Genomic DNA, 12,500 nt, shown 5'->3' on the forward strand with positions numbered 1-12,500 from the left:
TGATGTGAACATTAACTGAAGTTCCTGACCCGTATCTGCATGATTGTATGCCGCCACACAATTGGCCGATTAGATGATCGCATGAATAAGTAGGTGTAATAAAGTAAAAATGTTCCCAATAAAGTGCTCGGTGAGTGTATTTGATGTGTCCGGTCTGATCCAGAAAGGGCCGGTTTGGGTTCTGTTACCCCCACCGCGGGGTTACCTTTCTGGTACTGGAGCCAGAGCTGCTGCTGGACCTTCTTGCTGGGGAAGTAGATGGTGCAGGTGAGCTCGGAGCCGTACAGCGCCTCGGACACGTAATGGCTGCCGTACTGCAGGATGAAGGACAGCAGCTCCTCACGCGAGCTCTCCGCGTTCAGCACCTTCAGCACCTTGGAGAAGCCTGGGACAAGGAAACGGCCGCAGCGTGTAAAAAAACATGTGCTTCACACACGTGAAGACGGGCACGTTGCCCATGGATTATATATATTTTTTTGTAGAACACATTTCCCTAAATTCCCAAAATGTACTGGCTTTTCACAAATTAGTTTTGTATATACTGAGTCATTATTTCTCCCGGGCAGAAAGGACCAGTATGTTCAGTGTTTTTCTTTTTCTAATCAAGTGTCACAGTTCCACCTGAAGACCAGCAGAGGCCACCACATTCCTGTTCTTAGATTAGTCATAGTAATGGCAGCCAGCAGCCAAAAGATCCAATGACACCCTTCTCAAAGAGTAGGGGGTTTCCTGTGGTCCTGGCTAAATTCCCAACCTAATCATCCCCTGATTCAATTGGCAAAAACATTATTCTCTCTTCCTCTACCTCAGCTGGTGTGTGGTGAGCGTTCTGGAGCAAAATGGCTGCCGTTACATCACCCAGGTGGGTGCTACACATTGGTGGTGATTGAGGCGAGTTTCCCCCTCAACACTGTAAGCGCTTTGAGTGTCTAGAACAGTGCTATATAAATGTAATTATCTATCTATCTAAAGCTAAATCTGTGAATGGCTTCAAACTACATTGAATGACTACCAGACGCTGAGCTATGATGACATCAATAATTCCCTGACCTAATGGCTCATAGTTTCATTAGAGTTGTGTATACTGTAGAGATTTTCTTTAAAAGGATTTGTAACTGTGTGACAGCATGTTGATGTAATGCGTAACACTATTGCCTCGTCCAGGGTTTGAATCCTGACTGGGTGGCCTTTCTGTGTGGAGCTTGCATCTTGCTATTTTTCAGCTCTTAATCCCTCGACCGTATTCCAGTCCCAGTCTCCCTCCTTCTCCGATACAGTTATAAAACGGTAAATGGCTGGCATTTATATAGCACCTTTATCCAAAAGCACTGTACAATTGATGCTTCTCATTCACCGATTCACACACACACACACACACACACACACACACACCAACGGTGATTGGCTGCCATGCAAGGGGTTTGGGGGTTAGGTGTCTTGCTCAGGGACACTTCCAGACAGCCCAGACGGGGGATTGAACCGGCAACCCTCAGATTACCAGAAAACTGCTCTTGCCGACTGAGCCAAAGTTTACTTGCAGATGGTCCTGATGATTTCTGGTGGCGTTCAGGAGGGAGGTGGGGTTGTGAGGCAGTCCAGACTATGCCCATATGTTATTACAGTCATTGACATTCCTTTGAATAGAGATTGGGCGTATGGGTATTGGACACATGCATCTGTGATAATTTATGGGTATTTAAAAATGTTTCAGTCACTTTGACATCCATGTTCTGAGTCACCAATGGCCAATTGCAATGGCCTTTATTTTGTTCCAGCTTCCAAGTACTTTGTGTGTCGTTCTCCACCTCCTGTATATGCTCTTCACAAGTGCTGCTGCTCGTTGATTTGTTTGCTAGTTTCGGCTAAAATTATTGCTGTGTTTCACTTACTTGGCCTCACATATTTAAGTTTACATTTTGGGCCTAGTTTTGTGACTGAATTGTGGGAATCTGGCCAAATGGCATCAGTGAACATTCATTCATTCATTCATTCATTCATTCATTCATTCATTATCTTATTAAGGTTGCAGGGGGGCTGGAGCCTATCCCAGCATACATTGGGCGAAAGGCAGGAATACGCCCTTGACAGGTCGCCAGTTCATCGCAGGGCACACACACCATTTACTCACACACTCATACCTACGGGTAATTTAGACTCTCCAATCAGCCTGACCTGCATGTCTTTGGACTGTGGGAGGAAACCTGGAGGAAACCCACACAAACACAGGGAGAACATGCAAACTCCCCGGCCGACGGGGATTCAAACCCACTACCTCCTTGCTGTGAGGCATGGATGGTGCTACCCACTGCCCCATCAGTGGACAGGTGTAGAAGAATAGTGAGGGGTGTTGAGCTACCGACGTATATCATACCTGCAGACAGCGTGATGGAGCTCAGCTTCACCTTATACAGGTTACTGCGGACTCTCCACTGTTGCACCATGGGATATCCCATCGCCTCGTTGACCTGAGCATCTCCTGCCACAGAAACAGAGAACACAACTGAGACAAAACGCCCGCAATTCACTTACCGCAAATTTAGTAATTTTGTGTGCGCAGTGAAAGTGATTAAATCTCTTCATATTATAATGTGCAAATCTAGCCTCACGACCACCATTATAGAAGGTGGAGTCCGTTGTGGGGCATCGTTGTGCTCATTACGCTACATTTCCCCGTGTAGAGCAGGAACCCAGCTTGCTCATTAGGCTAGCATTCTCAATGGGGAGCTGGGCCGGGCCTGGCTAATTAAAGCCACGGCCCTTTCCCACTGTAGGGCTGTAACCAGGCAGGTTCATTAGACCCCTTTCTCGCTGTGGAGCTGGCCAATTATGCCTCTTCCCCACTGTATAACAGGAACCATACTGGCTCAGTTAATCTATCTCTCCCTCATCTTTTTCTCTCTTCCATCTCTCTCACTTTCTGAGAAACACACAGACACACCCAGACAAATCCATGCACATGCACACACAGACACAAATACAAACAAACATACACATACTGTACACGCACGCACACACACACACACACACACACACACACACACACACACTTGCAGCTGTCCAGAGTTGAAGGTTGAGCTCTGTACTTGATGGACCATGGCAGTTTCTTCAAGGTCCCCGGGCTCGATTCTGCCTTTAGATGGTCCTTATACCTCCGTTTCTGACATCCAGGATTCCTGCTAGCGCCCAGAATTCTACCATACAGAATATGCCTTAGGAGGCAGTGTTTGTGTGACCCAACCCAGTGGAGTCGCCATCCAGGCCTGCTTCCTCTCTGCTTCTCTGTGTGCATTTGAGGTTGACTCTGTGTGGTATTCAGTCCATCCAGGTGACCCCTAGGACGCACTGGAGGCACCTGATGTTGAATGCCTCCAGTGGAAGTATAGGGCGTCGGTAGGGGATCCATATCTCAGTGCCCTATAGTAGGCTGGAAGCGCAGACTGCTTGGTAGACTGCAACCTTTGCTGACAACTTAGAGCTGCTATTTGCAGGCTGGATGAGTGCATGTGGCAATTGAGGGCTGAGCAATGATTTCTGTCTTCTGAGTATTTATTCGAAGGCTGATTGCTCAGATACTACATCCAGTGCATGTTGCATTGCAGTAAGGATATAAGCTGGACGGGCACAGTCATCAGCATACTGAAGCTCGTGTTCATGGGTGATTAACGTTTTAGTAAATGCTTTAAGCCAATAGCTGCCAACCACTTCCACAGGTGGGCGATTGTGAGATATCCATTCGATATGAAGGACAGCTACAAACTAAACAGGGGCTACCTGGCGAATAACTAGACAGGGACCAGTACATTATTCAGGCTAAAAATCTACATATACTATATGATTATCCTTGACATCGCAAATCCAGACCGCAATTAATTTAGCCTGTAATCCCCAACCTCGCCGACAGCAATCAAAAACAGGAAGCTCCCTGGTTGTCTTGAGTCCGTCTCTCGCCACCAGAAACTCATCAAGTTGTGGATACAGAGGCTGTGCCCCCCTCCCTTCACATTAAATCCAAACTTTGCGTAGGCAATCATCTAAGCCGAAAGCAAGCCCTCCAGCAAAAGGGCAGAGTGGTAGGGGCAGGTCCTGGATGCAGACTGGAAGCCCCTTGCTTGAGTCCTGCATGGGGGCGGTGTGGTTATGAAGGTCGCCGTGTGGATGGGATCCAGCAACAGCTGAGCAGCCCTTTTCCAAGACCACACTGCTCACCCTTCCACAGGGAAGGTAACCCCCCCCCTAAAAAAAAAAACATGTTCTTTCTTCTACCTCTTCTACCTCCTACCTTCTAATCCAACTATAGCCATCAAGGCATCCCCTCTGCAGTCAGAAAATGTAACTGAACCTAAACATAGCAGCCTGGACTGTGCGTGGCGAATGTAACACACACATCAGTGCGGTGAGCGGGACACACCTGTGAGGAGCTGCAGGTTGGGCTGAGGCTCAGACAGAACCCCTCGGCACTGCTCCTCCACGGGCAGCGGGATGACCATCAGCCCATCGGCCAGCTGGGGGAAGTCCTTGATGAAGTTATTGTCCCTGTAGCACACAGAGTGGACCGCGTCACAACCGTCAATCACAACTTATTACCGTTGTTATCATGATTATCTACAATAATAGATAGTGTCTGCGAAACCCGGAAGTAGTCGACCGCGGCCATTTTCCTGAGATAGATAGGCGTAAAACAAAACAGGGACAGCGAAGAGAAGACGTGAAGAAAATATTCATCTTGCTGGCAGTGTTGACCCCCTAAGCTGTGGATGAATCAATATTTAGCAAGATTAGTCTTACATTAAACACTGCAAAATCAGAATGGCTTCAGCAAACTTACTCATTAGATTAATGTGTGTGTGTGTGTGTGTGTGTGGAGAGCGATCATAGAGTGTACAAAAATAACTCAAACTCCAAACCCCACCTTTAAAAATGCATAAGTTAAATGTAAGGACGGAGGAAGCGGTCACGATTTTATGGAAATTATTTTAGCAAGAGGTAAGGTCACGCATTTCGTAAATATCTGGTGGTCCTTGTTATTCAGTTATTGCCTTTTAAACGGGTTTACTAGCCAGCTAGCTAGGTACTGTGATGAGCGTAGCACGGTGACGCTTTTGGCCGACAGCCATTTGCTTGATTTGTTTTTTTGCGGTGAAGTTGCTTGTGGTGGATTCTCTAGATTGCTGTAATGTTAATGTAGCTAGCTATAGTTAGTAGGCTTGTATGTTATGTCCTGCCAATTTTTCTGGTCAGATTACCTGTGATCTGAAGTGGTCTGAACATACTTTAATGTGCGAGGACAGCTGAAAATCCTTGAGGTCGAGCCATTCCTTGCCTACATGTATAGCACAGCATACCATTTTAGCTACAGTATCTGAACTGGTGGTAGGATTATTCTGCTGAATAGACCCATAACAGGTCTTTTTAGTTCCAAGTTTCATTTTTTTTTTTTTTTTTTTTTGGGGGGGGGGGTTCAGCGCATATCTAACTAATTCTGCAATCCCACCCCCGCTTTGTGAATGCTACGCTCAAGAGATTCTTGTCAAGCCTACACAGTTATAGATTGCTGCTTCAATGTTCTATGTCAAAACAAATGGCGGCTGACATGTAAATTACGTCAATTGAATACTATCTATAATAACAATAATAATAATAATAATAATAATAATAATAATAATAATGCATTCTAACATGTAGGAAACAACAAGAAGCCATTAATGTTAACACAACACATTTCTAGCAACATATGGAACAAATTTTATACAATTCTTGCTACTGAAAAAATCATGTCATTGGAGTGCACAACAATCACCAAACCACGACCGAACATTATAGGGCATGTGTAAGACATATCCTACAGCGAAAAATTAAAGCCAATTAAAGCCACTATGGTGTGTCAGACACAATCATGGTTAACTAGCATACTACAGAGCGTGTTTGCTGTACTCAATGTGAATGAATAAACTATAAAGTCTTAGACACAACCATGATTAATAAACATGCTGAAGATAAGTGTCAGCTGTTACTGAGCAAGCTATGGGGAGGGTGTGAGACACAATCACAATTAATGAACATATTACAGGGTGCATGGGACAAAGGTAATCAAGGCTATTGAATACACTATGGATTGGTTGAGACACAATTACGGACTGCGGGCAGGCAGGCTATTGAGCATGAGATACACAATCACTGCTGCTTTACGGTGGAGAGCTGAGGGCAGAAAAAGGACTACTCCCCGCACCCACGGAAACACACGGATTACCCAATCAAATCTAATTGGAAGACCAGGCCAAGCAACTCAGAAAGGTCCCAGCTTTAGATATACAGTAAATACTTATGGATTTTCCACCAAATAAGGGCTTGTCCTAAGCGCCCACAACTCTTATTCTTTATGAATCTTTGAAGAAGATGTCTGCTGAGCAAATTATTCTGAAGTCACCCCGTTTTTTTGGCTCTTTCCTCTTTTAGTGCCCCACATAGATGGCCGATATTTGCACCTTAATATCTTTACGGGAAAAAACGAAAACAGGTTAAACCCAACTCTCTCTCTCCCTCTGTCTCTCACACACACACATACACATGAGCATACATAGTATGCTCTCAAACAGAGGCAAACACAGACACCTAAATTGGCTCAGGCGGTAAGATCAGTCGTCTGGCAGTCGGAGGGTTGCCGGTTCGATCCCGCCCTGGCTGTGACGAAGTGTCCCTGAGCAAGACACCTAACCCCCAAATACTCCTGACGAGCTGGTTGGTGCCTTGAGTGGCAGCCAATCGCTGTTGCTGTGTGAGTGTGAATGGGTGAATGAGAGGTATGAATTGTCCAGCGCTTTGGATAAAAGGCGCTATATAAATGTCAAGCATTTACCATTTAAACACACACAAACAAACTTTTGTGAAGATAGTCTGAATATATTGTGCTAATAAAGGCCAAGTCAAACGTGCATTCTTAGTGATGTCAACTGAGGTAAAATAACAAATATCAATAATGCAATTTCCAAACTTCAAATATGAATGCAATAACGTTGTGTGGGTTCCTGGCTGTATTGGAATAAAATATGCAATTTTATTGCAATGTCTGAGCCAGTGAACCTGAGATTCGTCTCTGGAGTAAGCGCCAGTGATTAAATAAAGCAACACAGAAGCACAGATAATACCGGCAGTTACTTCAGTATTACAGTATTACTACTAAAGTCAACCTAACGCTTAGTTTACTTCAAAACCTGATCGTATCTAACACCAGGCCTGGTCTAAACCCCCCAGAGTTTCTGCCTGGCAACCTATTCCACACTGTCACCACTCTCTGCGTGGGATACTTCCTCATGTCTCTGCCTTTTCACATTTCCATTCATGCCCCCTTGGGTTTTTTTTTTTTTTTTTTTTCGTACTAATCCCGTACAGTGCCCTTGTTCTGCTAACAGAACTCAACCTGAAGAATCTCCTATCGCAGAAAGTGACTGATGTAGCAAATACATTTTCAGGAATGTCATTTGCTAAGGGATTATTATTCTTTTTTTAAAAATTTTATAAATGTCTTGGAAAAGGGTGTGTACCTTATTGATTGTGACCAGGCTACTGTTCACAGCCACGATGAAAACAGTGAACACCCGATCAACTGGCATTGGCACAGAGACTGCTGCGTGACTGCACACAGAATACCTTTCATACCGTTTCATTTCCCCAAGAATTGAGCTTTGAAGATGGGTCAAAGCTGGTGACAGGCCAATTTAAAAGCAAATTTTGAAGTAAAAAAAAAAAAAAAAAAAAAAAAAGGTTTCTTGTCAGGTGGAACATGACAGGAAACAAATGTGTCCTGTTTGTGGGAATGTAAATGAAAACGTGCAGTGAAGCAGCACGCAGTGTGGGCTGCACTGTCACATGTGGCCGTCTTGTTTTCACATGCAGACCGTGACCTGTATCTGACATCTTAAAGCCCCTGCTTCTGATCCCTCCTCTCTCAGCTCCTGTGCTCACTAAAGCCCCTGTTTGCGTTTCCTCATCTCTGTGCAAAACAAGCACTCAAGTTAAATCAATGAACAGGGGCATCTTATTACTGTCAGCACCAAAGCCAAGTTATATATAAGTGTGTGTGTGTGTGTGTATACACACACAACCTATCTATATATCTGTCTGTATGTCTATCTATACCCATATACTGTTACCTCCAACATTATTGTCATCATTGACGAAAAATGACTGTATAAAATAAAAAGGACATATTATACTTATTATTAAATATGGGATATGTTTAATGAAATTGCCCAGAGTAATGTATTTTTAAACAAAAAAATTTGTTTTAAAAAGTGGAAGCCACTGACGGATTTTGGGGCAGCTTCCTCTCTGTTGTGAGAAATAAACAAAGAAACAATCATGACATCTCAACATGACCTGAGATTATCAACACTGAAAAATCTTCCAAAACCACTTTGATTAGAACCTAAAAGCTCCTTCTTGGGAGGCAACAGAGCTAACCACTACACCACATCAGTTATAAGCATTCTAGTGGCAGATCTGTGTTCTCACACCCATACAGTTATTGCACAGGAGGCTGTAAGACTGTTAACAGTTTGCTGCCAGATGTGCTTATGGTTGGACAGAAGGGGGCAGTCTTTCTTATGGACCAGGTTATATAGAAACCAGCAGAAGGGCAATGTCCAAAGACGGGGGTTCTCTACAGAAGGGGTTTGGTACCAGTCAGAGGGATGTGAACATCATTAAAGACCCCCTGTCTCGAAATCACTAACAGTAAGGGTCCCCCCATCGTCTGAATCCAGTACGTCTGGCTGCCTGTTACAAGTTCAATTTGTTAATTACATGAATACATACATCAATGAAATTCAACAGAGAATATTGCAAACCAATACTGGAAAACTTTTCCACAGTTAAAAAAAATGCAAGGCACAAGAATATCAGCGTTCCGACGAACAGTGCTCTTTTTTCAGTGCCGTAAGTGTCCACCAGAGGGAGCCGCAGGTCACGAGGAAGAGGCAAGCTTTTACTGTGCACAAGTTTAAATCCAAGGACCTGTTTTATCCAGCTTGAGACATGCAAGCCTAAATCTTTCAGTTCCAAACGTTATATCCCTCTTTATCCCTCTGGGGAGTAGTTTCGCAAATAAATAACACTTGAGCTTCGCAAACTCATGAAAGACATATGCATAAGCTGCTACCGCCATCATCAGTATATTCATTTCCACCCCCTTTCTGGGCAGTCTGATGCTAGAAATCCTGTCATGTCCCTGTAAATAAATGCCATTCATTGCTCAAGTCATTGTAAGTTTCAACATAAAGGTTTTTTTTTTTTTTTTTGCTGTTCCAACTGTTGTTTTGAAGTTAAGTGAGTTATTATTCATTATTCAGTAAGTTTGATATTTTACCACTTTAGTAGGCATTTATTGTGGTTATTGGAGCAGTCTGGCCCTTCCCCTCCTCACAGAACTGCCACTCACTGGATGTTTTTGGTTTTTTCATTCCAAGTAAACTGTAAACTTTAACTAAAGTTAAAGACTGTTGTGTGTGAAAATCGCAGGAGATCAACCAATTCTAAGATACCCAGACCACCCCATCTGAGTGTCACTTACATTTCTTCCCCATTCTGATGTTTGGTCTAAACAATAGCTGAACCTCTTGATCATTTCCGCATGCTTTTATGCATTGAGTTGCAATATTCTGTACAGAGCATAAAGTATAATTGTGCCAAAACGAACAGCAGTTCTCACAGGTTTTCAAAGAGCAGCAGACGAGGAGAGCACAGCCAACAGAGGTCTGTATGTCAGGGGGGAAATGAAAGGAGGATAGACAGGACAAGGGGGAGGAAAATAAGACAGAATAACACACTGAAGAGCCAAAAGGAGTCTTCACTGAGGACATGGAAACAGAAGCGGCAGATCCCGTGGAAAAGAAAGAAATGGGCCGATGAGGTTCACGGTTTGTAGAGGGCAGTGTCGCCGACTGGCCTTTGAGTTCACAAAAGAAAACGCCGTCCCTGCCTTTTAGGATCGGACGAGAGAGGAGAAAACAGGCAGGGGGAGCATGTGCTGTAGAGACAGGGAAGAATAAGAGCATCTGAGCCTTCACCGGAGAAATGAGCTTGTAGGCCCAGCCTACTTCAAATTCACTTCAAGAACTGTGTTCATTGATTAAGAAGTGGCCGCATTATTCAATTAAAAACATTATGCCGGCTACATCGGTTAATAATGAACCTTTAAGAGGTTGTTCAGTGAATAAAAAAAGAGTATATTCTGAGTTCTTTGATTAAAAATGTTATAAGTGAAAATTATGTTTTCAATTAAACATCAAACCCCTTGAAATAGACCGTTTTAAAAGTATGAAAGTAGTTCAGGATTGATTTAGATGACAGGAGAAGACACTACACGCCGTATTTTTAGAAAAATAAATAAACTGTGACGATGTCCAGGGATGTGTAACATGAAATACACATGCATGTTTCAGTTACTGAGCATTGAAGACATAACTATACTGCAGAAAAGTGGCTCCACTCCCTCCACTCTCCCCTTCACTAAACACTGTGTAGGTCTATTTAAACGTTGCGCTGCAAAGAAAAGCGTTTGATTTCTTTCAACAGAATTTAGCATGTCCCGGGGCTGACCTTGAGGTATCATTTTTTCTCCGTGTTTTTGGGAGTCGTCTGCGAGTCGAGCGTTTTCACACAAAGGTGCCGTTTCTATTCACGGCAGGCTGCGTTTAGCAATTACATCAACATCGTCAGAGGAGTCAAGCGGACTGGCAGTCTCGGAAAGGGCTGCTCTCCTAACTTCTATGCACGAGCGCGGCGGATGTCAGACCCGCGTGCGGAAAGAGAGGGCAGGAGAAAAACACATTCCGCTGGCGCTGACACGCGGCCTCGCGGTGCGGAGAGTGAGAACGGGAGCAGGTAAAATGAGCAGTGGAGCCGCGGGGCCTGGGCGTGAACTGGGCCGGGGCCTCATGACCGTGGTACCGGGAGTCACTTCAGCTCCGTGTGTGTGGCCTCCTTCAGCCCGCACCGCCTGCGCTCTCAGAGACCAGAACCGTATCAGAACCGTATTCCAGCTCAAGGGTCCTTCGTCAGGTAAAACGGTCCGCTGTCCGGGAGCTTTCACACTTCACACCGGCTGCGTAACAAGAGGGTTTCTCCTGGAGAGACGAGCCGGATAACCATTTTTTTACGGGACTGTGGGATTCGATATGCTGATTTCCACTCTCTCGATCAGGGGTGAAAAACAATGGCCCAGCATCCAGTTCAGACCCAATTAATGTAATGAGGTGAGATAACTGTTTATTCTACTCATAAAATTGGTCAAGTAAAGCCATGTGCAAAATGTTTGTAAAAAACATGCAAGAAACACATTATGGAGTATACTACAGACAAGATAAAAGACCTACGCAGTGAGCCAAAGCATTATGACCACTCACAGATGAAGCTAATCAATTTGATTGTCGCATAATAATGGTGGATTTGAAGTTCTGGAATATATTTGACGGTAAACGCACAGTTGGGCTCTCGTATTCATGGTGTTGGGATGAGGGAGACATGGGCAGGCGTAAAGACCTGACCGATGGCCGTTATGGTCAGACCACTGGGTAATCCTTTATGATATGTCACTATCTATATATAAAAGGGTCCATAATCATGTCACAAATCACAAATTAATATGTTTTCTATATTTTAAATGTATTAAAAGTACTATTTTCTGGAATAAAATTATTTTGAGCTTTGTATATTATGCATCTCTACAGCTGTGCTCGATTGACCTGGTGCGATTGAGCCAGCCAAGCAGACCAGAAGGCAGGCTTTCCACTTTTTGAGAGTATTTCACAGGTTCCATTACACTAGACAAGCTCAGTAAAGCCTAACAAATCAAAAACAATTACTGTAGGGGCCTGTATAGGCTATGTGAAAAAGGTCTCCGGTCTCTATGCAATGTGGTTATAAAAAACATACGGAGAGGTATTTCACCCCCAAAACAACCAGCCCAAGCAAGAAAGTGCACATTTGCATTGATTAGAAAGAATATGAAATATGAATCTAAAGTGAACCTTCCTTTGTATAATAACTGGCCGTTGGGAATAATAGCTGACATTCATCACGATCTCTCACCTGCATGCGCATTCACACGCACAGTACGCATGTTGGAGTGTGACCGCTGTGCAGCTGAAAACATGCTTATCCTGCAGTTACTGTATGTGCGAGTGTGTCCGCAAATTCACACAGAAACTCTTACTATTGTTAATGCAATATCAGTTATTTCCCCATTGCATGAAACGTTAAACGCATTTAATCGGCATCTGTTTGAGATGAGATTACTTAACGAAATGGTTTCGCTGTAAAATGTTTAGTTTTTTTAAGTTTAAGATGCACTCAGCCCTCTCCATAAACCACTCCCCATCCCTCCCAGTCATAACCACTGCCACGATCTGCAGCATTACGCAACCACACATCCAACGCTTTCCTCCCACCTCAGACAACCGCATGGTCACCATAACATGCTTCGTTACCGTAAAGAAATGGGACAG

At 44.0% G+C, this 12,500-nt stretch overlaps 1 protein-coding gene across 1 annotated transcript in view; it reads right to left on the reverse strand.

The window, feature by feature from the left end:
* The window catches only part of LOC133140879 (astrotactin-2-like), a 408,973-nt gene that overhangs the window by 94,002 nt on the left and 302,471 nt on the right, over positions 1-12,500 (reverse strand). The window contains exons 14-16 of the mRNA XM_061261152.1: positions 4,409-4,533; positions 2,372-2,476; positions 206-385 (exon numbers count right to left, since the gene is read on the reverse strand). Coding sequence (XP_061117136.1) covers positions 206-385; positions 2,372-2,476; positions 4,409-4,533 — 410 coding nt within the window. The remainder of the gene's footprint in view (positions 1-205; positions 386-2,371; positions 2,477-4,408; positions 4,534-12,500) is intronic.

The sequence above is a fragment of the Conger conger genome, chromosome 11 (assembly GCF_963514075.1).
Source record: "Conger conger chromosome 11, fConCon1.1, whole genome shotgun sequence".
Classification (NCBI taxonomy): Eukaryota; Metazoa; Chordata; class Actinopteri; order Anguilliformes; family Congridae; genus Conger; species Conger conger.